The sequence below is a fragment of the Callithrix jacchus genome, chromosome 14 (genome assembly GCF_049354715.1).
Source record: "Callithrix jacchus isolate 240 chromosome 14, calJac240_pri, whole genome shotgun sequence".
Lineage (NCBI taxonomy): Eukaryota > Metazoa > Chordata > Mammalia > Primates > Cebidae > Callithrix > Callithrix jacchus.
Window position 1 is genome coordinate 25,557,259 of NC_133515.1, and position 25,488 is coordinate 25,582,746.

The 25,488-nt window shown below is 44.8% G+C and overlaps 1 protein-coding gene and 2 pseudogenes across 3 annotated transcripts in view; 2 read left to right on the forward strand and 1 right to left on the reverse strand.

Moving 5' to 3' along the window:
* EIF2AK3 (eukaryotic translation initiation factor 2 alpha kinase 3) overlaps positions 1-2,268 on the forward strand; it is a 71,379-nt gene extending 69,111 nt beyond the window's left edge. For all 3 annotated transcript variants that reach the window (XM_078348935.1, XM_002757522.6, XM_035272013.3), the window contains 2 exons: positions 37-99; positions 1,075-2,268. In XM_078348935.1, coding sequence (XP_078205061.1) covers positions 37-99; positions 1,075-1,275 — 264 coding nt within the window. In that variant the 3' untranslated portion in view covers positions 1,276-2,268. The remainder of the gene's footprint in view (positions 1-36; positions 100-1,074) is intronic.
* A 3,753-nt stretch (positions 2,269-6,021) lies between these two features.
* LOC108588190 (large ribosomal subunit protein eL6 pseudogene) lies at positions 6,022-6,889 on the reverse strand (annotated as a pseudogene).
* Positions 6,890-12,541: 5,652 nt separating this feature from the next.
* On the forward strand, positions 12,542-12,953 carry LOC100398411 (elongin-C pseudogene; annotated as a pseudogene).
* The last annotated feature ends 12,535 nt before the right edge of the window (positions 12,954-25,488 follow it).

A 25,488-nucleotide genomic window follows, 5' to 3' on the forward strand; every position in this document is an offset into this window, starting at 1 on the left:
ATAAACTTAATGAGTGACACTTTTTTTTCTTTTTAGACCTTAACTGATGTAAGAAATCTCAAATTTCCACCATTATTTACACAGAAATATCCTTGTGAGGTATGTGTAATTCTCATCTTTTATTTTATTTAGAATCATCTTTAGAACTTAGGGGGTCTTTAGTAATCAACTCAGTTTCCCTGTTTTACAGATGAGGAAGCCTAAGGTCTAGAGAGGAAAGGGACCTACTCCTAACAGCACAAAATTTATTAAAACCAAAGACTGGAGCTGGGCCTGGCTCCTTCAGCCTAATGTCCAGTGTTCCATACTGTAACACCTGTGAAGTTTATATATTGATCAATCTTGAATTTCTGTAAATAATTAAGTTGAAGTGAGTTAGTTTGTGTTCATTTTCAAATTGGTAAAAAATCAAAATTTATCATTCAGTATTATAATGAAGGATTGCATTAAAAAATGGACTTATGACAATACCTACATATACTTAAATATGTTTTACTAAAAATTGTCATCATGTATTTTACAAACTTGATGAATCTATTCCCAGGGTGGCTTATAAGAGTATATGTTATGTTCAAAGAGATTTTTTTAAAACCTTTTAAAAGAAAAGGTGTTAGTTGCTGATCTCTGCTATAATTTTTTCTAATTAAAATTTTTATAGAGATAATTGTAGATTTACATACAATTGTAAGATGCTGATCAGATTATATCTATGTTTCAATGATGTGACTAAATAATCCTGTATAATATGTTAGAAAATCAAATTACCAAAGAATTGTCAATGATTTTTTGAAATGGGGGGTGGCAAACTAGGGCTCACAGGTCAAATCCAGCCTGCCACCTATTTTTATAATAAAGTTTTATTGGCATATGTAAACATGCCCATTAGTTTACAAATTGTCTCTGGCTGCTTTTGTGCATCCATGGCAGAGCCGAGTAGTTTTATCAGAGACTTGAAAACTCAAATGTGGTTCAAAAACTTAAAATATATACAGAAAAATTTGCCAGCACTGATTTTAAAAACTGTACAATGACCAAACCTGGCCCTTTAATCACAAAACAATTTTTCTATTTCAGTATGTGATGGTTCAAGACATGCTCTCTCCATCCCCCATGGAACGACCTGAAGCTACAAACATCATTGAAAATGCTGTATTTGAGGATTTGGACTTTCCAGGAAAAACAGTGCTCAGACAGCGGTCTCGTTCCATGAGTTCATCGGGAACAAAACATTCAAGACAGTCCAGCAACTCCCATAGCCCTTTGCCAAGCAATTAGCCTTAAGTTGTGCTAGTAACCCTAATAGGTGACACAGATAATAGCCTAATTCTTAGAATATGCCTGTCCAAAATTGCGGACTTGAAAATTTTGTTCTTTGCTCAGTTTTCTTGTGGACTACTTTTTAATGTCAAATGTAAGCTGGATTTGTGGGCATAACCTAATTTGAGCCAACTCTTGAATTTTGCTATACTTAAAGAAAGAGCTGTCTTTGTTGTTTGTTAGTCTCTTGAAACTGGCTGCTGGCCAAGCTTTATAACCCTCACCATTTTTGCCTATGGAGGTAGCAGCAATCCCTAAAATATATATAGTGAGAGCTAAAATGGAAATATTTTTATAGTACAGAAGAAGGAAAGTCTCCCATGTGGTAACTGTATTGTTCTAGAAATACGCTTTCTAGAGATATGATGATTTTTGAAACTGATTTCCAGAAAAAGCTGACTCCATTTTTGTCCCTGGTGGTTAAATTAGGAATCTGCACCATTTTGGAGGACAAGTAGCACAAATTGTATAACGGTTGATGTCCGTAGTTTTATAGTCCTAAAGCATTAAATAGCTTTATTCCTTAGATGGTTCTAGGGTGGGTTTAGAGCTTTTTGTACTTTTACCTCCAATAAAGGGAAAATGAAGCTTTTTTATGTAAATTGGTTGAAAGGTCTAGTTTTGGGAGTAAAAAAACTGTAGTAAGAAATGGATCATATATATTACAACTAACTTCTTCAACTATGGACTTTTTAAGCCTAATGAAATCTTAAGTGTCTTCTGTGTAATCCTGTAGATTGGTACTTCCCCCAAACTGATTATAGATAACAGTTTAATCATCTAACTTGCTAACATGTTTTTATTTTTCACTGTAAATATGATTATGTTTTATTTATAAAAATTCTGAAATCAATCCATTTGGGTTGGTGGTGTACAGAACACACTTAAGTGTGTTAACTATTGTGACTTCTTTCAAGTCTAAATGATTTAATAAAACTTTTTTTAAATTAAGCATAGTTGACTCTCATTTTGAAGAGTTAGTCCCAAAATGGTAGATTTTCAGATTTATAATGGGATCATAGATCTAGGAAGACTCATAAACCTATCCTCAAAAAAACTTATTCCTAACCCATTTCAGACAGATGTCTTTTTCATTTCCCAAAGACTTGGCAGGCTCTTTCAAAATTCACAAGATCCATAATTGACAGACATTTGCTCAGTGCCTACCCTGTGCCAAAGACTGGGAATATAGAGAGGACCCTCTCCTAAAGGGAGAGCTCTGAGAGAAAAGGGCTGTGGTGATGCTAGTTGTATTGATATCAAGATGTATCTGACATGTGCCACATGGAGGCATGTGGCATACTGGGCTGACAAGGCATGAACCAGGTAGACACAACCTAGAAAGGTCAAAATGCGTAGTATCTCCATCTTGCAAACTAATAATGTCTGCCACACAAGGTTATGAGCAATTTGTAAGCTGGAAAAACACTTCCCAGATCTTTGTGGCTAACTGTATATCCAGACACACGTGGCAGTGCTGCTCAATCGACTTCATTCCCCAGCTTCTGCTTGGTTCCTGGCCAGCTCATCCCTGTCAACTTTCTCTCTTGGTCAGCCTGCTTTAGTTGCTGTTCCTTTTCTCCCTTCCTCTTTACCCCAGCCAGGAGTAAAGATTTGTTGACTTCTGCCAGCACACCCTACTCAGTCCCCCAAAGATCCTTTGACCCCCAGGACCCTTCTAGGAGCTAGCCATGGTAGACACTACTATTACCATCAAACCCAGGTCCAGAAAGGTGTTGTGATTAGCCCAAGGTCACAAAGACAGCAAGAACAGAACCGGGATCAAAACCTAGGTATTTAGATTCCTAGTCAGTGTTTTGTCTACTGCCTTGCACCAAGCTGTCAATGTAATCAGTTTTCTTTCATTTTAACCCTCGTTGGAGTCAGCAAAGGCTGACCACCAGCAGGAAAGCAGGCATAGGGTTGGGGAAGTTAAGAGGCTGAGCCAGCAACACTTAACAAGTCCTTAACAGTAGCCAAAATGGAGACCCCTGTGTTCTCACCCACAGCCCTTTCTACTGACTCCAAATCCCACTACCCCCTTTAAGTTCTGTTTTTCTGGCATCTTTCCATCCCCTGCCCTTGCTTCTGCTTTTAGCATGTTGCCTTCAATAATACTTATTCTCAGGCTGCAGAGGAGCCAGCAACTCTGATTAAGGTCAGCTCCCCCTTGTTCATTTCTAAGGTCTCGGAAAGTAAGGGGACACCTTGTAGTCCAGCAACATTCAGCATAAAGCCTGGTACTTGATTCCGTATTTGCAGAATTGAATTTGAGGAACCTAGATATAACCCCCACTACAATAAAAACTGGGCAAAAATGAAGAAGGAAAGATGGTTTAAAAATCCTGATGCTAGCTGGACACAGTGGCTCATACCTGTAATCCCAGCACTTTGAGAAGTCAAGGCAGGTGAATTGCTTGCGCTTCAGAGTTTGATACCAGCCTGGGCAACATGGCAAGACCCCATCTCTACAAAAGATACAAAATTAGCCAGGTGTTATGGTGCATGCCTGGAGTCCCAGCTACTCCGGAGGCTGAGGTGGGAGGATCGCTTGAACTCAACAGGCAGAAGTTGCTGTGAGCTGTGATTGCACCACTGCACTCTAGGCTGGGCAACAGAGTAAGACCCTGTGTCGGCCAGGCGCGGTGGCTCACGCCTATAATCCCAGCACTTTGGGAGGCCGAGGCAGGTGGATCACGAGGTCAAGAGATCGAGACCATCCTGGTCAACAAGAAACCCTGTCTCTACTAAAAATACAAAAATTAGCTGGGCATGGTAGTGCGCGCCTGTAGTCCCAGCTACTCGGGAGGCTGAGGCAGGAGAATTGCTTGAACCCAGAAGGCAGAGGTTGTGGTGAGCTGAGATCGTGCCATTGTACGCCAGTCTGGGCAACAACAGCGAAACTCCGTCTCAAAAAAAAAAAAAAAAAAGACCCTGAGTCAAAAAAAGAAATCCTGGCAAGGTGCGGTAACCTGTAATCGCAGCACTTCGGGAGACCAAGGCAAGTGGATCACTTGAGGCCAGGAGTTCGAGACCAATCTGGCCAACATGTGAAACCCAATCTCTACTAAAAATACAAAAATTAGCTGAGTGTGCTGGCTCACGCCTGTAATCCCAGCTACTTGGGAGGCTGAGGCAGGAGAATCACTTGAACCTGGGAGGTGGAGGTTGGGGTAAGCTGAGATGGAACCACTATACTTCAGCCTGGGCGACAGAGCGAGACTTCATGTCAAGCAAACAGAAAAAAGAATACTGATGCTAAAAACAGGTGAAAGGATCATATTCTAGAAAGTTTTCTTCCTTTTTTTTTGAGACAGAGTCTCGCTTGTCGCCCAGGCTGGAGTGCAGTGTCTCCATCTCAGTTCACCGCAACATCCCTGGTTCAAGCGATTCTCCTGCCTCAGCCTCCCGAGTAGCTGGGACTACGCGTGTGTGCCACCACACCTGGCTAATCTTTTGTATATTTTTTTTTAAGTAGAGATGGGGTTTCACCATGTTAGCCGGGATGGTCTTGATTTCCTGACCTCATGATCCGTGCGCCTCGCCCTCCCAAAGTGCTGGGATTACAGGCATGAGCCACTATGCCCGTACGCGAAATCCTCGAAGTCTTCTCAAGGAAGGGGATCTTGTGCTTTAAATGACAGGCGTAATGGGCTGGGACACTTGTTAGCACCCACATTGCTCCGCCTGCTGCATTCCTCCTTTAGTCTAGCTGCCTATCCTTTGTCTTGGGGGGCTACTGAGGGGAGAGCCACACAGGCCTGTAGGCACCATGCCAAGAGAGAGCACAGGGTGCTCCTGATTCACCCTTCAGGGAGGCAGCAGGACTAGCCTGAGGGCTCATCCGGGGATGGAAAGCCCATGAGAAATTTTGAAAACTAGCTACATAGTCTACTGTTTGCCTCCCAGGAGTAAAGAGAAACGCAGACTTTTATGATGTTAGGATGATGGGGTTTTCTTACTGATATATTTCTCTGGATGCATTTACAACAAAAACTATTTTATTTCTGTGCCATTTTTCTCTGAGAGAGTGGAGGTAGAACAAGCTCCCAGTCTAACCACTAGCCACAGTGGAGAAGTCAGGGGTTAAGTGGGGGCTCTGGATGTTCTTTGGCCCACCGCTGCTATCATTTAAGATCCCACATAACTAGATTGTCAAGGCACTGCTTCCCTAGACTTTCTGCCCCCAGAGCCTATCCCTGCAACTACAGTAGCTGTCACCAGGTGGCTCATTTTCACCATTTTCCCCAAGTACAGTCATGCGTTGCTTAAAGGTCTGAGAAATGCATTGTTAGGTGATTTCATCCTGTGAACATCACAAAATGCACTTACACAAACTTAGATGGCACAGCCGACCGCACACCCGGGCTGTATGGTGCAGGATATTGCTACACACCTGGACAATATGATGCTCTACTGAATACTGTAGGCCATGGTAGCACAATGGTATTTATGTATCTAAACATAGAAAAGGGACAGTAAAAATACGGTATTTAAAACTTTTTTTTTTAAGACAGAGTCTCACTCTTTCACCCAGGTTGGAGTGCAGTGGTGCAAACTTGGCTAACTGTAACCTCTGCCTCCTAGGTTCAAGTGATTCTCATGCCTCAACCTCCTGAATAACTGGGATTACAGTGCCTGCCACCAGGACAGGCTAATTTTTGTATTTTTTTAATCAGTTATTTAATTAGATTATTAGGACATTTAAAACACCAATTTTTGAGGATAAATTCCATTTGTCAGGGTAAACACAGATCGCAGGTAACCCTGAAGCTGAGGAATAGCTTTGAGTTTTGGTAAAACTGGTGAGTCCACAGCTTTCTGATCAATCTTGTGTTGCTCTGTAATCTCGTATTTCTCGTTTTCTGTGTCGAAGATCTCACCTTCCTGGTGTCTGGGCTTCCGCAGCTGCTTGTTCTTGAAGTAAACATCAGTAAGATGTTTTGGGATTTTTACATTGCTGATATCAATTTTGGTTGAGGTGGCAATGACAAATTTCCAGTGCGTTCTTCTCAGAGGAACTCGATTGAGGACCACAGGTCCAGTCACAAGTAACAAGCCACCACTAGCCAGCTGCTTCAGGAAAACCACCCTCTTGCCCCTGTGGCGTCCTGTGAGGATGATCAGAATGGTCCCGGGGGTAATGCTGGCTCGCAGTTTTCTCACGTGCTGACCAAAGGGTTTTTTGCCGTGGCTCAACAGCTTTCGAGGCACATTTCAGTAGCATAATACCTAGGCATTTTGCGAAGTTAAACCACCCAGGTACCACTGTTTTTGTCACCACCAACTGGTTTTGTTACAGTTGCAAGAATCTTCTCCTTCTTTTTCTTTTCAACCTTGGATTTAGCCGCTGAGTACTTCCTCTTGTACAAGGCTTTTCTGGAATACATGGCAGATCGGGAATACCTGCCAATTCCTCTGACAAGAACAGGATTGCGGCTGCAATGGGGCTTCCCCTTCTTGGGCTTTTAGCCTTGAGGTTACCCTTTTTCACTTTGCTACCAGCATCAGCCTTCTTGGCTTCAGGTTTTTTCTCTTTAGTATCCAGCTTCTCAACTTTTTCACCCGCCATCTTGCAAGATGGGAAAGCAATTTTTGTATTTTTAGTAGAGACAGGGTTTCATCGTGTTGGCCCGGCTGGTCTCGAACTCCTGACCTCAGGTGATCCACCCACCTCAGCCTCCCAAAATGCTGGAATTACAGGCATAAGGCACGGCGCCCAGCCCCAGTATTATAATCTTATGGGACCACTGTTGTATATGTGTTCCCTCATTGACTAAAACATTGTCATGTGGCACATGACTGTAGTAGACAGTTGACAGCTGAGATAAAGAACATTCTTCAGCCTCTAAAGGTATTCCTCCCTTCCCCAAAATGTTCAACATATCATAAGAATAAGCATGTCAACATAATCTAAACTTGCCAGATATTGCAAAAATTAACCATACAAAGTCCACAGGCCATGAACTGCTTTTAAATTTCTCGTGTGGACAATAATGTCTCATGCGGACAACAAATAGGCTGGGCACAGTGGCTCACGTCTATAGTCCCAGCACTTTGGAAGGCTGAAGTGGGAGTATCACTTACACCTAGGAGTTTGAGATCAGCCTGGGCAACATGGCGAAATCTCGTCTCTACAGAAAAATAGAAAAATTAGCCGGGCATGGTGGGGCACATCTAGAGTTTCAGCGGCCTGGGAGGCTGAAGTGGGAGGATCACCTGAGCAGGGGTGATTGAGCTACAGAGAGCCATGATTGCACCACTGCACTCTAGCCTGGACTATAGAATGAGACTCTATCTCAAAATAAACAAACGAAAAATGAACACAGGAACCATATGTGCCTGGCTGCTTCCAACAACTCTACTTCAAACAACGCTTAGTATCCCTAATCCCTTACTCGGTGCTTCTTTGGAGCAGCTGAGTAACTTGCTTTTCTGATTTTTCTTCATATTCTGGGGTAATAAGAAAAGGTTGAGGAAGGGAGAGGGAACAGAGAAAACAGCCCATGCAAAAGCATGGAAGGAGGGCAGGAGGAAAAAAAAGTGAGGCGCGGTGCCTCACTCTGGTAATCCCAGCACTTTGGGAGGCCAAGGCAGGTGGATCACCTGAGATCAGGAATTCGAGATCAGCCGGGCCAACACGATGAAACCCCGTCTCTACTAAAAATACAAAAATTAGATAGATGTGGTGGTGGATGCCTATAATCCCAGCTACTCGGGAGGCTGAGGCAGAGAATTGCTTGAACCTGGGAGCATGAGGTTGCAGTGAGCCAAGATCAGGCCACTGCACTCCAGCCTGGGCAACAAAGTGAGACTCCATCTCAAAAAAAAAAAAAAATATTTCTCAAAGGTGGGGTGGGGAGAAGTAGACCAATTTAAGAATTATTTTTGAGACAGAAAGGCCAGGACACTGGAATTCACTAACTATAGGTGAAGGAGAAGATGGCTCTTGAGTTTCTGGTGTGGACGCTTTTATAGAATCCAGAAGGAGGGTGCAGTTTGGGGACAGAAGAAATGATAGATATCCCTTTTGAAGATGATGGATGAGTATTCCAGGACTTGGATGGTAAACAGTTAGTGTATTATAATTGGAAGCTGTAGAAAGTTACTGAACTGCGGAAGGACATGATGAGAGATTTTAACATCACTACAGGCTGGACACAGTGACTCACTCCTATAATCCCAATAGTTTGGGAGGTCGAGGCAGGCAGATTGCTTAAGTCCAGGAGTTAAAGACTAGACTGGGCAACATAGAGAGACCCTTATCTCTAAAAAAAATTTTTTAATCACAAGATCACTGTGGTGGCTGAGGAAGAGAGCTGACAAGAGGGTGAAAGAGTTGAAGATGGAACCAGACAGAGGCCATAGCCCTTAACCAGCAAGAAGTCAGAGGGCCTGAGCCAAGGCAGTGGAAGCTGAAAGACATCCCTTCTTTGTCCAGCAGCTGACCATGTGCTAGCTCCCAACAACCCGAGAAGGGTCCTCTATCAGTGCTCTGTAGTGTTGAGTTTTAAAGGACTTCAGGGGGTGCTGTAGTGAGGGCCTCTTTGTTTGGGAAGAACCAGCTGCTTTCTCAAATGATGTTAGCTTTTAGAGTATCCAGAGAACATTGTCATAAATGATGGCCACCAGTTTGGGACCAGCTCCTCTCTTGCTAGCAGCACAAATGTGAGTAGGAAGAAGAGGAAACAGTGCTGCTGGCTTGGAGCTCTGCTGCCTCCCAGAAGAGCCTGGGAGAATTTTCACCACCCACCAAGGTCACAGACTTGCCCCAAGGGAGTGAAAGCGTTTGATACTGAGAAGTAATGAAGGAGAAAGGGTATTCTTCAAGAAAACAGCTGTCCAGCCTGGCCAATGTGGTAAAACCCCATCTCTACTAATAAAAAATACAAAAAGTAGCCAGACATGCTAGTGCACGCTTGTAGTCCCAGCTACTGCAGAGGCTGAGGCCAGAGAGCCACTTGAATCCTGAAGGCAGTGACAGGAATTGTACAAAGACCTGGCCCAGGAGGAAGAAGAGCTCGGGCTGGCCAACCTGAGATCACGCCATTGCACTCCAGCCTGGGCCACAGAGTGAAACTCCATCTCAAAACAAAACAAACAGAAAAAGGCCAGCTGAGTAAGTGAAGATACATTCATACAATAGATATGCAATGAGTCAGTAGTATAATAAGTAGATTACATCACAGTGCAATGATAAGTGGATTATTATGCATGGAATTATTCAATGGTTTATTAAGCAGGTAAATGACAAATTCAAGTTGCAGAAAAGTATTAATAGTACAATTGCAACGAAGTAAAATAGTTTCTATATCTGTTTAAATGGAATTTTTTCATGGGCATAGAGAAAGTTTTGGAAGGATTCTCATCAAATGCTACACTAGTTACAAGGGTAGAGCTGGGGAGGATGGAGAAGATTATTAACATCAATATGCATCTCGGCATTGTTTGAGTTCTTTCAAATGCAGGTGATACTTTAATCCAATGTGATTAATAAATTAGATTTTAAAATTAAGAAAATGGAAACCAGGCTGGGCGCGGTGGCTCAAGCCTGTAATCCCAGCACTTTAGGAGGCCGAGGCGGGTGGATCACGAGGTCAAAAGATTGAGACCATCCTGGTCAACATGGTGAAACCCCGTCTCTACTAAAAATACAAAAAATTAGCTGGGCATGGTGGCACGTGCCTGTAATCCTAGCTACTCAGGAGGCTGAGGCAGGAGAATTGCCTGAACCCAGAAGGCGGAGGTTGTGGTGAGCCAAGATCACGCCATTGCACTCCAGCCTGGGTAACAAGAGGGAAACTCCGTCTCAAAAAAAAAAAAAAGAAAGAAAGAAAATGGAAACCAATAAACAGCACTTACAAAATCAAACCTTTAGATGAAGTTTTGCTCTTTTCACCCAGGCTGGACTGGAGTGCAATGGCATGATCTTGGCTCACTGCAACCTCTGCCTCTTGAGTTCAAGAATTCTCCTGCCTCAGCCTCCCAAGTAGCTGGGATTACAAGCATGTGCCACAATGCCTGGCTAGTTTTTTGTGTTTTTAGTACACATAGGGTTTCACCATGTGAGCCAGGCTGGTCTCAAACTCCTGGCCTCAAGTGATCCACCCACCTCAGCTTCCCAAAGTGCTGGGATTACAGGTGTGAGCTACCACCCCTGGCCAGCATTTACAATATCTTAACTGATCTCATATTTGTATTCTGCCTTATAGTTTATTTGACATGGTCTCATGTAATTTTAATACGATCTCTGCAAAGCAGATATTTTCATTACTATTTTATGTGTAAAAAAATGCAATAATTAAAATAACTACAACAGCCTAACAAGAAGTTTTTAATGATCCACTTATCATTGCACTGCCCTTGTTAGCATAACAATCCCCACTTTCCTGAATAATCCTCAATTCAGAGAGCATTTTAGAGGGGTAAGAGGTGACAGGACAGTGATGGGCTTTGGAATTAGGGCTGGCCGCATTACTTCTTCCTTGTTTACAATTTTCCTTCAGCTCTCCAATCTGTTTCCTCACTGCAAATAGCACGTTTTGAAGATTAAGCAATAGAATATATAATATTTAGTGTAGAACCCGGTAAACAGAATTCGATAAACAGAGACAAAATGAAATCCCAACTTCAGTTCTCTCAAATGTAAAATGGGCACAGTCCTGTGGTAGGGTTATCCTGAGGACTGTGACAACTATGAGTTAAAGGGTCATACAAATATGGATGGCTTATTTTTCTTACGATTATATGATGGGAGAGAAAGATACAGAAAAAGCTCTTTAGTCAAACACGCAGCATATAAAAACTTTATAATGTTTATGCATAAATGTGGACATTTAATATGCCTATGACAAGTACCAGATGATGGCATTGACCAGGTGAGGACAACGTGTTTTGCAAATATAAAAGTATGATTATTATTCAAGCAGTCAAGAAACGCCTTTGCTGTATAGGGGTTTCGGGCTTCCGAGGGGGTGGAGGAGGGCTGGGAATGCCTCCTTTCTCCCAGGCCTTTGACCCTAGGCTGCCGGTCTACAGGGATCAGCGGGGAGCCGGGGCGCAGCGTGGCCGGAGGGTTTGGAGATGAAAGATAGGAGGATGCCTTCTGGATTCTCGGGGCTGGGGCAGGGAATCTGGCTCGGGCTCAGCTGGGAGCGGCGGCAGGAACTGTCGGTACAAAGACCTGGCCCAGGAGGAAGAAGAGCCCAGGCTGGCCAAGTGGGGACGGCAGACGCCAAGGCAAAGTGGGTGCTCGGCTGGTCCGCGGCGCACTGAGTTCCCCGGGAAGGGTCTTGGGGTGGAGGGTGGGGAACTGAATATCACCGAGTCAGTCCAGTGCGGTGACCGATCCTCTTGTGACAGATGCGGGAGGGTGGGCCGGGCCTGAGAACCACCGGCGATGGAGGTGTGGCGGGCGGGAGGTGCTGGCGAAGGAGGCGGAGGTGCGGGACTAGCCGGTAGCTCTCCTAGGTTAATTACCACTCACTCCGCCCTCAGGACTGAGGGATTCATCCGGGCCGCAGACCTGCTGGGCAGCCAGCGGGCGACTCCTGGGTGAGTTTCAAAACCAACGTTTCTGGAAGGCCTGCTGCATACCAAATCCTATACTAGGCAGTTCATATTGGTGGTATCTCATGGAATACTTTCAATAACCTTGGGAGGTATGGCCCCCATTTTACAGAGGAGGAAACTGAGGCTTACTTAATCAAAGGATTTCCATCCAATGGGTATAACCAGGCAAATCATAGGGAAACTGTAAGTAGTTTAAGGGAAAAAAAATGCATCTGGGAGCACTGGCTCACGCCTGAAATCCCAATACTTTGGGAGGCTGAGGTGGGTGGATCACGAGGTCATGAGTTCGAGACCAGCCTGACTAACATGGTGAAACCCCATCTCTACTAAAAGAACAAAAATTAGCTAGAGGTGGTGGTGCACGCCTGTAATCCCAGCTATTTAGGAGGCTGAGGCAGGAGAATCCCTTGAACCCGGGAGGCAGAGGTTGCAGTGAGCCGAGATCGTGCCTCTCTGCACTCCAGCCTGGGCGACAGAGCGAGATTCCATCTCAGAAAAGAAAAAGAAAGGAAAAGAACTCAACTTAGTTACTCATCAGAAATGCAAACAAAAGCAACAGTGGATCCCACTTTTCTACTATCACATGGAAAACATTTAAAAGATTTAAGTGTGTAGAAGGCACTACATACTTGCTCCAGACGGAAGTAGTGACACACTGCATCCTCGCCTCACCAGGAAACTACTAAAGTTCCTGGGGAAGCAAAGTAGAACTTCGTGAGAACAAAATAAATGAAGAGGAAAAAACCTATGGTGGCTGTGAAGGCCCTGATGCCATGTATGTCAAATTGATATCATCTGATGGCCATGAATTTATCCTAAAAAGAGAACATGCATAAACATCAGGCACAATAAAAGCCATGTTGAGTGGCCCAGGTCAATTTGCTGAGAATGAAACCAATGAGGTCAATTTTAGAGAAATGCCTTCACATGTGCTATCAAAAGTATGCATGTATTTTACGTGCAAAGTTCGCTACACTAACTGCTCCACCAAGATTCCAGAATTCCCAATTGCACCTGAAATTGCACTAGAACTTCTGATGGCTGCAAACTTCCTAGATTGTTAAATAAAATAACTTATAATAAACTGTTCACTCTTTTCAGTTAAAAAAAAAAAGATTTATGTGTGTAAGCAAAAATGTGATGAAAGAATTCTCTCATAGGCTGTTGTTAGCAATGTATTTTAATGATTTTTTTGGTCAGTATCTGTCTAAATTTGAAAGATAATTTTTCTTGAAAATTTCACTTTGGTAATCTATTTTTCTTTTTCTTTTCTTTCTTTCTTTCTTTTTTTTTCTTTTTTTTTTTTTTGAGATGGAGTCTCACCTGTTGCCCAGGCTGGAGTGCAATGGCACCATCTCAGCTAACTGCAACCTTTGCCTCCCGGGTTCAAGCGATTCTCCTGCCTCAGCCTCCTGAGTAGCTGGGATTACAGGAATGTGCCACCACACCTGGCTAATCTCTGCATTTTTAGTAGAGACCATGTTGGCCAGGCTGGTCTCAAACTCGTGACCTCGTGATCCACCCTCAGCCTCTGCCTCAGCCTCCCAAAGTGCTGGGATTACAGGCATGAGCCACCATGCTTGGCCAGGAATCTATTTTTTAAAATCACATGGGTAAATATTAATCTTAGTGGGACAGGCAAGTAAAAGAGTTAAGGGTTTTTTGTTTTGTTATTTTTGGTAGAGACAGGTTTTCACTATGTTGGCCAGGATGGTCTTGATCTCCTGACTTGATGATCCGCCTGCCTCAGCCTCTCAAAGTGCTGGGATTACAAGCCTGAGCCACTGCATCCAGCTGAGTTAAGGACTTTTTAAATGTGATTGACCCACTGTTACAGGGTTGCTGGAAAATACTAGCCTGGAGGTCCAATCTGCTCTCTCCAATTCCAATAATCATGACCCTCAGGCAGCTTCACCATACTCACTGCACTCTGGCATCACCAGGACCCACAGGCCCCTTTCCCAAGTGTAACAGCTGTTTACCTGCAGTAGAATCTCCAATGGTGCTTGCTAAAGTGCACATTTCTCGCAAGACCTCTTTCAAGGTGTTTTTTTTTTTTCTTTTTCTTTTCTTTTCTTTTTTTGAGACAGAGTCTCACTCTGTCACCCAGGCTGCAGTGTGGTGGCACAATCTCAACTCACTGCAACCTCTGCCTCCTGCATTCAAGCAATTCTCCTGCCTCAGAGACTACAGGCATGCACCACCATGCCCAGCTATTTTTTTTTTTTTTTTTTTTTAGTAGAGACTAGCTTTCGCCAAATTGGCCAGGCTGGTCTCGAACTCCTAGCCTCAAGTGATCCTCCTGCCTTGGCCTCCTAAAGTGCTGGGATTACAGGCATGAGCCACCAGTCCTGGCCTCTTTCTTTTTTTTTTCCAGAGATTTAAGTCATATTATGTTGCCCAGGCTGGAGTGCAGTGACTATTCACAAGTGTGATCATAGCGTACTGCAACCTCCATCTTCTGGCCTCAAGAGATCTTCCTGTCTCAGCTTCCCCGGTAGCTGGGACTATAGGTATGCACCACCCATCCACTACTTCCAAGATCTAAAGAGTCAAAAGTTTTTAAAACCTACATTTTAAAGACTCTTTGTAGGTGATTCTAAGGCACTGCTTCTCAATCTTGACAGCACAATAGAATAATAATGGGACCTTAAAAAAAATAGCTAATACCCAGGCAGCACTCCAGCCCTGTAAATCACAACTTGTGGGTGTGGAGCCCAGACCTCAGGATTTTTTTAAGCCTCCTGATGATTCCAAAGTGCAGTCAAAGCTGAGAATCACAGGCCTGCCCTTTCGTAGTGGCTACAGGACCAGGAACATCAGCAGAAATGCTGAGTCTTAGGTTCTACTCCAGACCTGCTGGATCAAAATTCATATTTTCATAGGAACCCAAAGTGATTTATACAAACATTAACATTTGAGATAGACTGCGGGGGGTGGGGTTAGATTTATCCAAACCTTCTCCTGTACTAGCCCTACCCTGACTGCTTCTGGGACAGGCTGGCACTAACAACATCAAATGCACCTGGGCCATGGTTCATTCTACTAACGTCTCCCGAGCAACTCCTAAGAGGAAGGGACTATTCTAGAAGGGACTTATAACCATTCCCCCAGATCCCTAAGCTCTGGATGGACAAATGCAGGCTGAGTAGGAACTACCTTTGAAGCAATACAAGTGTTGACAATCAGAACTCTAGATTGGTTGGAAACTTAAAGTAAATCAACAACGTGAGACGTGGCAAAACTCCAGACACTAGCAGGCTGCATTCCTTGGTCCCTACCACCTCTCACAGGACCTCAGAACTGATCTTCCCATCTATGGTCTTGAACCAACTCATGCTGTCATGACAGAATGTTTGACAACATAAATCTGGCCATGCTATTTCTTCCCTGCTTAACATCCTCTGACAGTCCGTGGACATCCTTAGGTTCAAAGCCAAACACATGAGCTTGGCATACAAGGCCATCACCATCTGACCCAGCTGAGCCTTAATTCTTGAGAACCCACATGTGCCCATTCTACTTTTCAGGAGTAATAAATGAACCCGTGACGTTGTCTCAAGCTGCCACGCTCCCTAGCTTGTCTGTCTGTTACCCCCTTACTTCCTCTACCCACCTGAACCCTCACCCCCTTGGAGACCCTTCCTTTCAGGTCTCTCCTCCAGGATCACAATCTTGGTGAATAGCATTCTGATTGGCCCTCATCCCAATGAAGGGATGAACAAGACATGATTAGAAAGAGGCCTGTCACCTAACTTTGGGGGTTTGTTTTGTTTTGTTTGAGACATGGTCTCACTCTTTTGCCCAGGCTGGAGTACAGTGGCATGATCATGACTCATGACAGCCTCAACCTCCTGATCTCAAGCAATCCTCCCTCCTCAGCCTCCTGAGTAGCTGGGACTACAGGCATGCATCACCACACCCAGCTAATTGGTTGTTGCTGTTCTGTAGAGATGAAGTCTCATCTCACTCTGTTGCCCAGGCTGGAGTGCGGTGTCGCAATCATGACTCACTGTAGCCGTGACCTCCTGGTCTCAACAAATCCACCTCAGCACTCAAGTAGCTGGGACTACAGGCATGCACCACCACACCTGGATAATTTTTTTGTTTTTTGTAGAGACAGGGTTTTGCCATGTAGTCCAGGCTGGTCTCGAACCCCTAGGCTCAAGCGATCCTCCCACGTTGGCCTCCCAAAGTGCTGAGATTACAGGCATGAACCACTGTGCCCAGCCCTTTTAATTTGGAGGCCTGTCCAGTGAGAGCAGTTTGACTGTGTTCTCAAGGCATAGCTTTTAAGAGCCAAGACCCACCTGAGCTTCGGCACGTCAGGATACAGTTTTAAGTGTTTAACAGAAACCCAAATCACCAGTGATATAAACCAAGGGTTCTTTTTTTTTTTTTTTTTGAGACGTAGTTTTGCTCTTGCTACCCAGGCTGGAGTGCAATGGCGCGATCTCGGCTCACCGCAATCTCCGCCTCCTGGGTTCAGGCGATTCTCCTGCCTCAGCCTCCCGAGCAGCTGGGATTACAGGCACGCACCACCGTGCCCAGCTAATTTTTTGTAATTTTAGTAGAGATGGGGTTTCACCATGTTGACCAAGATGGTCTCGATCTGTTGACCTCGTGATCCACCTGCCTCGGCCTCCCAAAGTGCTAAACCAAGGGTTCTTAACGGTGGCTAGAGCTTTCTAAATATCCAGTGCCAGCCAGGAGTGGTGACTCACACCTGTAATCCCAGCATTTTGGGAGGCCAAGGTGAGTGGATCACCTGAGGTCAAGAGTTCAAGACCAGCCTGGCCAACATGGTGAAACCCCATCTCTACTAAAAATACAAAAAATTAGCCAGGCATGGTAGTAGGCACCTGTAATGCCAGCTATTGGGAGGCTGAGGCAGGAAAATCGTTTGAACCTGGGAGGCAGAGGTTGCAATGAGACAAGATCATGCCACTGCACTCCAGCCTGGGCGACAGAGTGAGATTCTGTCTCAAAAAATTATTCAATGCCAGGTTACACTTCAGGCCAATTAAATCAAAAATTTAGGAGAAGGGGCAAACATCAGTATATTTATTTTTTAAAAGCTCCACAGGTGATTATAATGTGCAGGTAAGCTTAAGAAACATTGCCTTAAACAATCGGAGGTTTATTTTATCCCATGGCACATTCCAGACCTGACGAGACTGCTGTGCACCACTCAAAAATCCAGCCTCCTTCTCACTGCCATTTCACCATCCCTAGGGCAGGGTGCTTATCCACGAGGTCCAGCTAGGCTCAGAACTTGTCCAAGCACCAGGATGCAAGAGGAAAAGGGTGTGGCCTGGCAAGATGCACACACCACCATTTTTGCTATGGCCTCTTGGTTGGGATCTAGTCAAGCAGCTGTGTTTTATGCAAGGAAAGGTGGGAAATGTACTCTTTATTCCAAATGGCCATTACCCAGCTAAAATCTTGGGGGTCTGTCAACACAGAAAAGAAGATGGTTACTGGGGAGAATCTAGCAGAGCTCAACCTAAGGAAGAATGTCCTCAAGAACAGGATGGTCATGTACTGGGACAGGCAGCGGCAGTGCGCTCCCTGCCACCTGGAGAAGTCATCATGCCAGGAGAGAACTACAGCTCTAAGGCAGTCAGATACCCACTCAGTCCACAACTCAACTCTTCATTCTCAGTCACCACAGCCAATATGCTGGCCTTCTTCCTGTTCCATGAGCACACCCAGTGCTCTTTTTCATATGGCCTTGTGCTTGCCACTAAAAAGCTTCTGCCCAGAGTTTCTCCTGTCATTTGGGTCTCAGAGAGGTTTGCATTTCTTTTTTTTTCTGAGACAGAGTCTCACTCTGCCACCCAAGCTGGAGTGCAGTGGCGTGATCTCGGCTCACTGCAACCTCTGCCTCCTGGGTTCAAGTGATTCTCCTGCCTCAGCTTCCCGAGTAGCTGGGATTACAGGTGCCCACCACTACAACTGGCTAATTTTTGTATTTTTAGTAGGAATGGGTTTTCAACAAGTTGGCCAGACTGACCTCAAGTGATCCGTCTGCTTCAGTCTCCCAAAGTGTTGAAATTACAGGCATGAGCCACCACACCCGAATTGCGTTTTTTTTTTTCATAGTACTTAAAATCTCTCTTTCTCTCTTTTTTTCTGAGATGCTTTATTTCTCAGGCCAGAATGCAGTAGTGCAATCTTGACTCACTGAAGCCTCAACCTCTAGGGCTCAAGGGATCCTCCTGCCTCAGCCTCCCAAGTAGCTGGGATTACAGACACACACCACCAAATCTGGCTAATTTTTTGATTTTTTGTGGAGATGGAGGCCTCATTATGTTGCCAAGGCTGATCTTGGACTCCCGGGCTCAAGCAATCCTCTTGCCTCAGCCCCCCAAAGCACTGAGATTACAGATGTGAGCCACTACACACAGTAGTCCTTATAATCTTGAGATAGACTACTAGGGTTCAAATCCTGGCTCCACCGTTCACTAGCTGTCTGACCTTTCTGTGACTCAATTTTCTCATCTATAAAATAGGGATGATAATAGTGCCTGTCTTTACCTATAAAAACAGAGCATTTTAAAAGCACTTGGTTATTTTTCAGGTTTTCACCCCCAGGCTTCTTGCAGGTTACCAATAATAACCTTGTTGCTAATAATAATCTAGTGCTAAGTCCTCAGTCCTGGCCCAGCAACAGCATCTGACCCTGCTAATCTGCAGATTCTCCCTCCTCCCTGTTACCTTTTGCCATGTGATCTCCAGAACACCAGATGCCTATGGTTTTTGTTCCACCTCAAAGCTCCCTCCATCTGCCTGACCTTTCAACTTTTACCTGCCCTAGACCTCAGACCTCGGACCACTTCCACTCCTTGGCAAGGGGCCGAGTCTCCTGATTTTTCAGTGCCATCCATATGCTGTTAATTGCTGAGGATCTATCTCCAGGCCCCAACCTCTCTCCTGAACTCTGCCCTGTGTAGCCAACTGCCTCCTCAAATCCTAGAGGCATTTCAAACTTAATATTTCCAAAACCAAACTGATCTCCCCTAAACCCATTTGGACTATCATTTTCTCCATCTCACTGAAAAGCAGGTCACCTTTCCAGTTTGCACAAGCCAAAAAACAGAGGCATGATCAATGTCTCTCTCTCACATACTCCACAGCCAATCTGTTAGGAAATCTCAGGCTCTGCCTTCACACACAACCAAAATCCAACCATTTCTCCACTTTCTCCACCTCCACAGTGCTTGCTGTGGTCCACGCCACCCCTATCTCTCACCTGCATTCTCCCGCTTCTCCCTTTGTCCCCTCAGTCTTTTCTCAATCCAGTGGCCAAAGTGATTCTTCTAAAACAGAAACCAGGCTGGGCTCAGTGGCTCACATCTGTAATCCTAGCACTTTGGGAGGCCAAGGAAGGTGGATTCCTTGACGTCAGGAGTTCAAGACCAACTTTGCCAATATAGTGAAACTCCATCTCTACTAAACACACAAAAAATAGCTGGGTGTGGTGGTACACACCTATAATCCCAACTACTCAGGAGGCTAAGGCAGGAGAATCACTTGAACCCAGGAGGTGGAGGTTGCAGTGAGCCGAGATCACACCACTGCACTCCAGCCTGGGCAACAGAGCAAGACTCTGTCTCAGAAAATAAATAATAACACAGAAATCAGGTAATGTCACCCTTCGTTCATTACTTTGCAGTGGCTCCTGTCTCACTCAAAATAAGAGTCACAGCCTTTATAAGTGCTTACCTGCACCTAGACAGTCCTGAGAAGCCTTGTGACAACCCTGACACTGCCACCCAGGCCCCTCCCGAGGCTCTGCCCTTCCTACTCCTTCAGTCTCAGTCCTCCCTGTGAGAAGGGCTCCCCTTCACCAAGGCGTTGCTCAAATGCCACCTGCTCTGAGGACCCTGTGGAGCCTCTGCCTGGTGCCATAACTCTGACATCCTCTCGCCTGCCTTGTCTTTATCCACTTACCACCTTCCAACATGCCATGTTGTCCTTTCGTTCATTGTCATTTTCCCCAACTAGAATGGAATCACCTTGTCTTATTACTATTTTCATTTTTGCTATATTGCCAGTACTTAGAATTATGCCTGGTACACAGGTCTTAAATACATATGTGCTAAATAAGAGAAAATGATTAAATTAAAAATCATTTCTCTCCAGCATCATGGGCCTGTTTCTTCACAGTATAAAGGTCTCAGATGTGTCATTTATGTTGCAAATATTTTCCTACTTTGTTCTTTGTCCTAATTTTTATTTTATTTATTTATTTATTTGTTTGTTTATTTTTAGGCAGGATCTCACTCTGTCGCTCAGGCTGGAGTACAGTGGCATGGTCTCGGCTCACTGCAGCCTCTGCCTCCCTTGTTCAAGCGATTCTCCCAGCTCAGTCTCCCAGGTAGCTAGGACTGCAGGCACATGCCACCATATCTGGTGATTTTTGTATTTTTTTGTAGAGATGGGGTTTCACCAGGTGGCCCAGGCTGGTATTGAACTCCTGGACTCAAGGGATCTATGTGCCTAAGCCTCCCAACGTGTTAGGATTACAAGGGTGAACACTGAACCTGGTCTGCCTTTTTATTTTATGGGTTTTTCTTCCATGCAGAAAGTTTGATTATTATGTAGGCAATGTATTCATTTAATTTTTTAATTTATACTTTCCAGATTTTAGGTTATCTTTAAAGAAACTCTCCTTTTATGTGTGTTTGTGTCTGTGTTTTTGTGTGTATGTATATGTATATATTTATTGTGGTGGTAAAATATACACATAAAATTTATCATTTTAACCATTTTTAAGTGTAGAGATCGATGACATTAAGTACATTCACATTGTAGTGCAATCATCATCACCATCCATCTCCAGAACTTTTCAAGCTCCCAAACTGAAACTCTGTACCATTGAATAGTAACTCCCCATTTCTTCCATCCCCAACCCCTCACAACCACCATTCTGCCTCCTGTCTCTGAGTCTGACTACTCTAGGCACCTTATACTAATGAAATATATATTCTTTAATGTTTGGAAATTAATGGACACGTTCGGCATGTTGCAAAGCCAAAAGATTTTTTTTTAAGTTTTCAAAAATAGAGACAGAATTTTGCCTTTGCTGCCCAGGATGTTCTTGAACTCCTGGGGACAAGTGCTCATCACACACCAGCCTCTCAAAGTGCTAGGATTACAGGTATGAGCCACCACTCTGGGCCCCAAAATATTCTTGAGATACACTATGGTTTGGACATGGTTTATTTTATTTTACTCGTTTATTTTTTTGAAACAGAGTCTCACTCTGTCACCAGGCTAGAGTGCAGTGGTGCAATCTTGGCTCACTGCAAACTCCACCTCCTGGGTTCAAGCGATTCTCATGCCTCAGCCTCCCAAGTAGCTGAGATTACAGGCGCAAGCCACCATGCCCAACTAATTTTTGTATTTTTAGTAGGGATGGGGTTTCACCATGTTAGCCAGGATGGTCTCAAACTCCTGACCTCATGATCCACCCACCTTGGCCTCCCAAAGTGCTGGGATTCCAGGTGTGAGCCACCATGCCCAGTGGTTTGGATGTGGTTTAACTGCACCAAGTCTCATGTTGAAATTTGGTTTCCAGTGTAGCAGTATCAGGAGGTGGGGCCTACTGGGAAGTGTTTGGGTCATGGGGGCAGGTCCCTCAGGAATGGCTTGGTGCTGTTCTCGAGGAAGTGAGTGAGTTCTTGCTCTCAAGGGACTGGGAATGGATTAGTTTCCCAAAAGAGTAGGCTGTTATAAAGCCAGGACACTCTTCATGTTTTCTTTTCTTTGCTTGAGTCCACTTACCCTTTGACTTTCTCTGCCATATTATGACACACCATGAAAGCCCTCTTCAGAAGCCAGAGCCATGCCCTTGAACTTCCCAGCCTGCAGAACCATGAGCTAAATACACCTCATTTATTATATAAATCACCCAGTCTCAGGTGTTCTTTTATAGCAACACAAAATGAACCAGTAAAATATATTTCTTTTTTTCCTTTTTTTTTTTTTTTTGAGACAGTTTCACTCTTGTTGCCCAGCTGGAGTGCAATGGCTTGATCTTGGCTCACTGTAACCTCCGCCTCCTGGGTTCAAGCAATTCTCCTGCCTCAGCCTCCCAAGTAGCTGGGATTACATGTGCCCACCACCACACCTGACTAATTTTTTGTATTTTTAGTAAAGATGGCATTTCAGCACGTCAGAGAGGCTGGTCTCAAACTCCTGACCTCAGATGACTGGCCTGCCTCAGCCTCCCAAAGTGCTGGCATTACAGACATGGACCATCACGCCCAGCCATAAAAGATATTTTAATGTATGCATGCATCCACCTTACCCCAACTTCCTAGTTATCCTTTATTTCAAGCAAAGACTTGCCACTGTCTGTTCAAGACTTCCAGGAGCTGTGCATCCTCATCTGCTATTTCTCAATGTGTGATTCACATGGCACCAGTGACTCAGCCACCAGCGAACCATGTAAAAATGCAGATTACTGGAGTTCACACCAGATCTAATGAGGCTCCATCCAGACCTGGCAGAACTGAGGAATCAGCATTTGACCCAGGTATTCCACTGCCATCCCCTGCTAAGAACTCTCAAAGATCAGCCGTGAGTGGCCACTTGATCTGAAGAAGGCACACTGCCATGGAAGCTTGGGGCCTAAAACCTCACCCCTTGGTTGCTGGTCCCTTCTGTGAAATGGATGTGTAAGAATTCCTGTGTCAAGGAGAAGAAATCAAACTGGAAGAAGATACCCTCTACGGCCATGTTTCGTAAACTCTGAAATATATATAACATATGAAACTGTTAGCATTACCTTCAAGCCCCAGCCCTGTCTCTGCAGCCTCTGCCACAGGGTCCCTCCCCAGGTCAAGAAAAGACAAAAGCCTCCATAGAGTTGACATGACGGTGGTGGGGGGCAGCACAGAATCTACAAATAATGGTGGGAAATAGGTGTCAATCTATTCTCTTTGACATTAATAATTGAAAGAAACACTGTATTAACTCTTTAATGTTAAGTGCATTCATGTACTTTATTTTTTGTATCTTGTGAAATGGGGATAATTATCCTCCTTTTACACATGAGAAAACGAAAGGTCAAAATGAGATCTTATGAGAGGAAGATTTTGTGGGAGATTGGTTCAGCTCAGCTAATCTCAGCTCAGCTACCACCCATGTGACATTTGGCCAAGTCACCTGAGGCCTTGGTTTTCTCCACTGTAATGTAGGACTGATGGCTATATTCACTCAGTGGTGAAGGTAGGTATTGAGTAAGATAAGGTATGTGCTCGGCCCAACGTGGAGGCTGGCACGTCGTGAGTGTAGTTCCAGGATATCTGCTCCCTATTCTCTGTTCTCAGCCTTATATTGAGGAACCTCAGGGGACCCTAAAAAGAATACAAGAGGAATGAAGAGAGATGGGGATGGCTGCTGGCATCTGGCTGTGCTTTGCTCAGCAATAAACTATGTGAAGAGTGAAGAGATTTATTCTGAGAATATTAAAATGTCTGTTGACCAAAATATTCTTGAGATACACTATGGTTTGGACATGGTTTATTTTATTTTATTCATTTACCTCCCCTGGATCTACTCACTAGACACAGCTATTGGATAGACCAGGGCAGAGCTGGGAGTAGGAAGGCAGAGGGGTTGATGGAGACACCACCCAAAGCCAATTTGGAGGTGCTATTGTCCTGCTTTTCCCCAAAGACAACTTCAGTTGGAAAGAGTAGAATTCAGTGGGCAAAGTTGTGAGCCGTCCTCAGGATTGTCTGTCCGGGTCACTTTACCTGATACTGCCAGGTACTGAGAGCTTCCCTGCTCCCTGCCTGGAGCCTGAAGCTGCTGGACGCAGTTGCAGAAGAAGCCTGGAGCTCTTCTCTCTCTGTCCTGTGCCAGCCCTTGGAAAACCGTTTCTCTCTCTCACCGTCATTCCTTTCTTCAATATTTGTTGAGCACCTACTATATGCCAGGTTTCAAGAGCAAGAAAGAAAATAAAGCACTTTCAAATACTTCTTTTAAAGAAATTATTCTAAAGATAATACACATTAGAATTAAATGGCTAACACCCATAATCCAGCACTTTGGGAGGCCAAGGTGGGCAAATCACTGAAGGTCAGGAGTTTGAGACCAACCTGGCCAACATGACAGAACACTGTCTCTACTAAAAATACAACAATTAACCAGGTGTGGTGGTGCATGCCTGTAATCCCAGCTACTTTAGAGGCTGAGGCACAAAAATCCCTTGAACCCAGGAGGTGGAGGTTGCAGTAAGCCAAGATCGCACCTGGGTGACATAGTGAGACTGTGTCTCAAAAAAAAAATGTTTTTAATGAAATACAATCTAGCTCACAATGATTGAGCACTCACTGTTTGCCAGGGTAAGCACTAGGTGTTCACTCATGAACTCCTCAAAGCCCCCATCTGAAAGATGTAGGAACAAAGGGACTTAGGAACACACAGAGAGAGCAAACTGTTGGGGACGTGTTGTAAAGACGGTTCTCTAAAGGAGGCTGTGTCAGCTGTCAGCTGGGGGAAAGCAGGAGAAAGGGTTGTTTACAAAAAGTAACAAGGCAGGAGGTGGGAGAGGGATGAGAATGCCTATAGGGCAGGTAAAGATGGGTTGGAGGGAGGGGTTGCTGCTTCCTGTGAAGGGCCTTACGCAGTGGGACCCCGGCTTGGCGGTTATACGGGGAGATGATGAATATGTAATCAGAACTGTGTTCTATGATTCCTGGAGGGTTAAAACAGGGAGGACTGAAGGGCGTGCTCCCAGTGCCATAGAGGAGGCCTGCTGCAGTGGGATCCTGTGTTCTATGATTCCTGGAGGGTTAAAACAGGGAGGACTGAAGGGCGTGCTCCCAGTGCCATAGAGGAGGCCTGCTGCAGTGGGATCCGAACAGAAGGCCAAATCTGAAGGAGATTTCTGAGGCAGAATCTCAGGACTTTAGTGGCTGTTTTTCAGACAGAGCCATTTCCTCAGCCTCCTGTGGGAAGGTGCAGCAAGCACCTCAAAGCAGCGTGTTGGGGTCTCAACTCATCCTTATCTCCTGAGCCTGATCGCTCCCTGGGCTCCCCTACCGCTGTCCTCTCCTGCTCCGGGGGACCCAGGTCATGGCTCACCTTCTTGCTCCGTCCACCTAGGGAACTGGCATGTCATTCTCTGATGGTGTCCAGGCACATCTTTAAACCACTTCGTGTCTGAAAGCACCTCAACTTGTGCTCAGCCAGGCACACCCCTGGGGAGTGACGGTGATGTTCTCCCCAGAAATGGAAGTTTCCAAAGAGGTTTCTGAACATCTCAGATTAAGAACTACTGAAAGATATCTCTGAATCCAGCTGGTCTTTAACTTGGACATTAGGGAGCAAGATGACAGTTTCATTAAAGTTTAAGAAGAGGCCGGGTGAGGTGGTTCACGCCTGTAATCTCATCACTTTGGGAGGCTGAGGTGGGTGGATCATCTGAGGTCAGGAGTTCAAGACCAGCCTGGCCAACATGACAAACCCTGTTTCTACTGAAATACAAAAAATTAGCCAGGCATGGTGGCATGCACCTGTAATCCCAGCTACTCGGGAGGCTGAGGCAGGAGAATCGCTTAAGCCTGGGAGTCAGAAGTT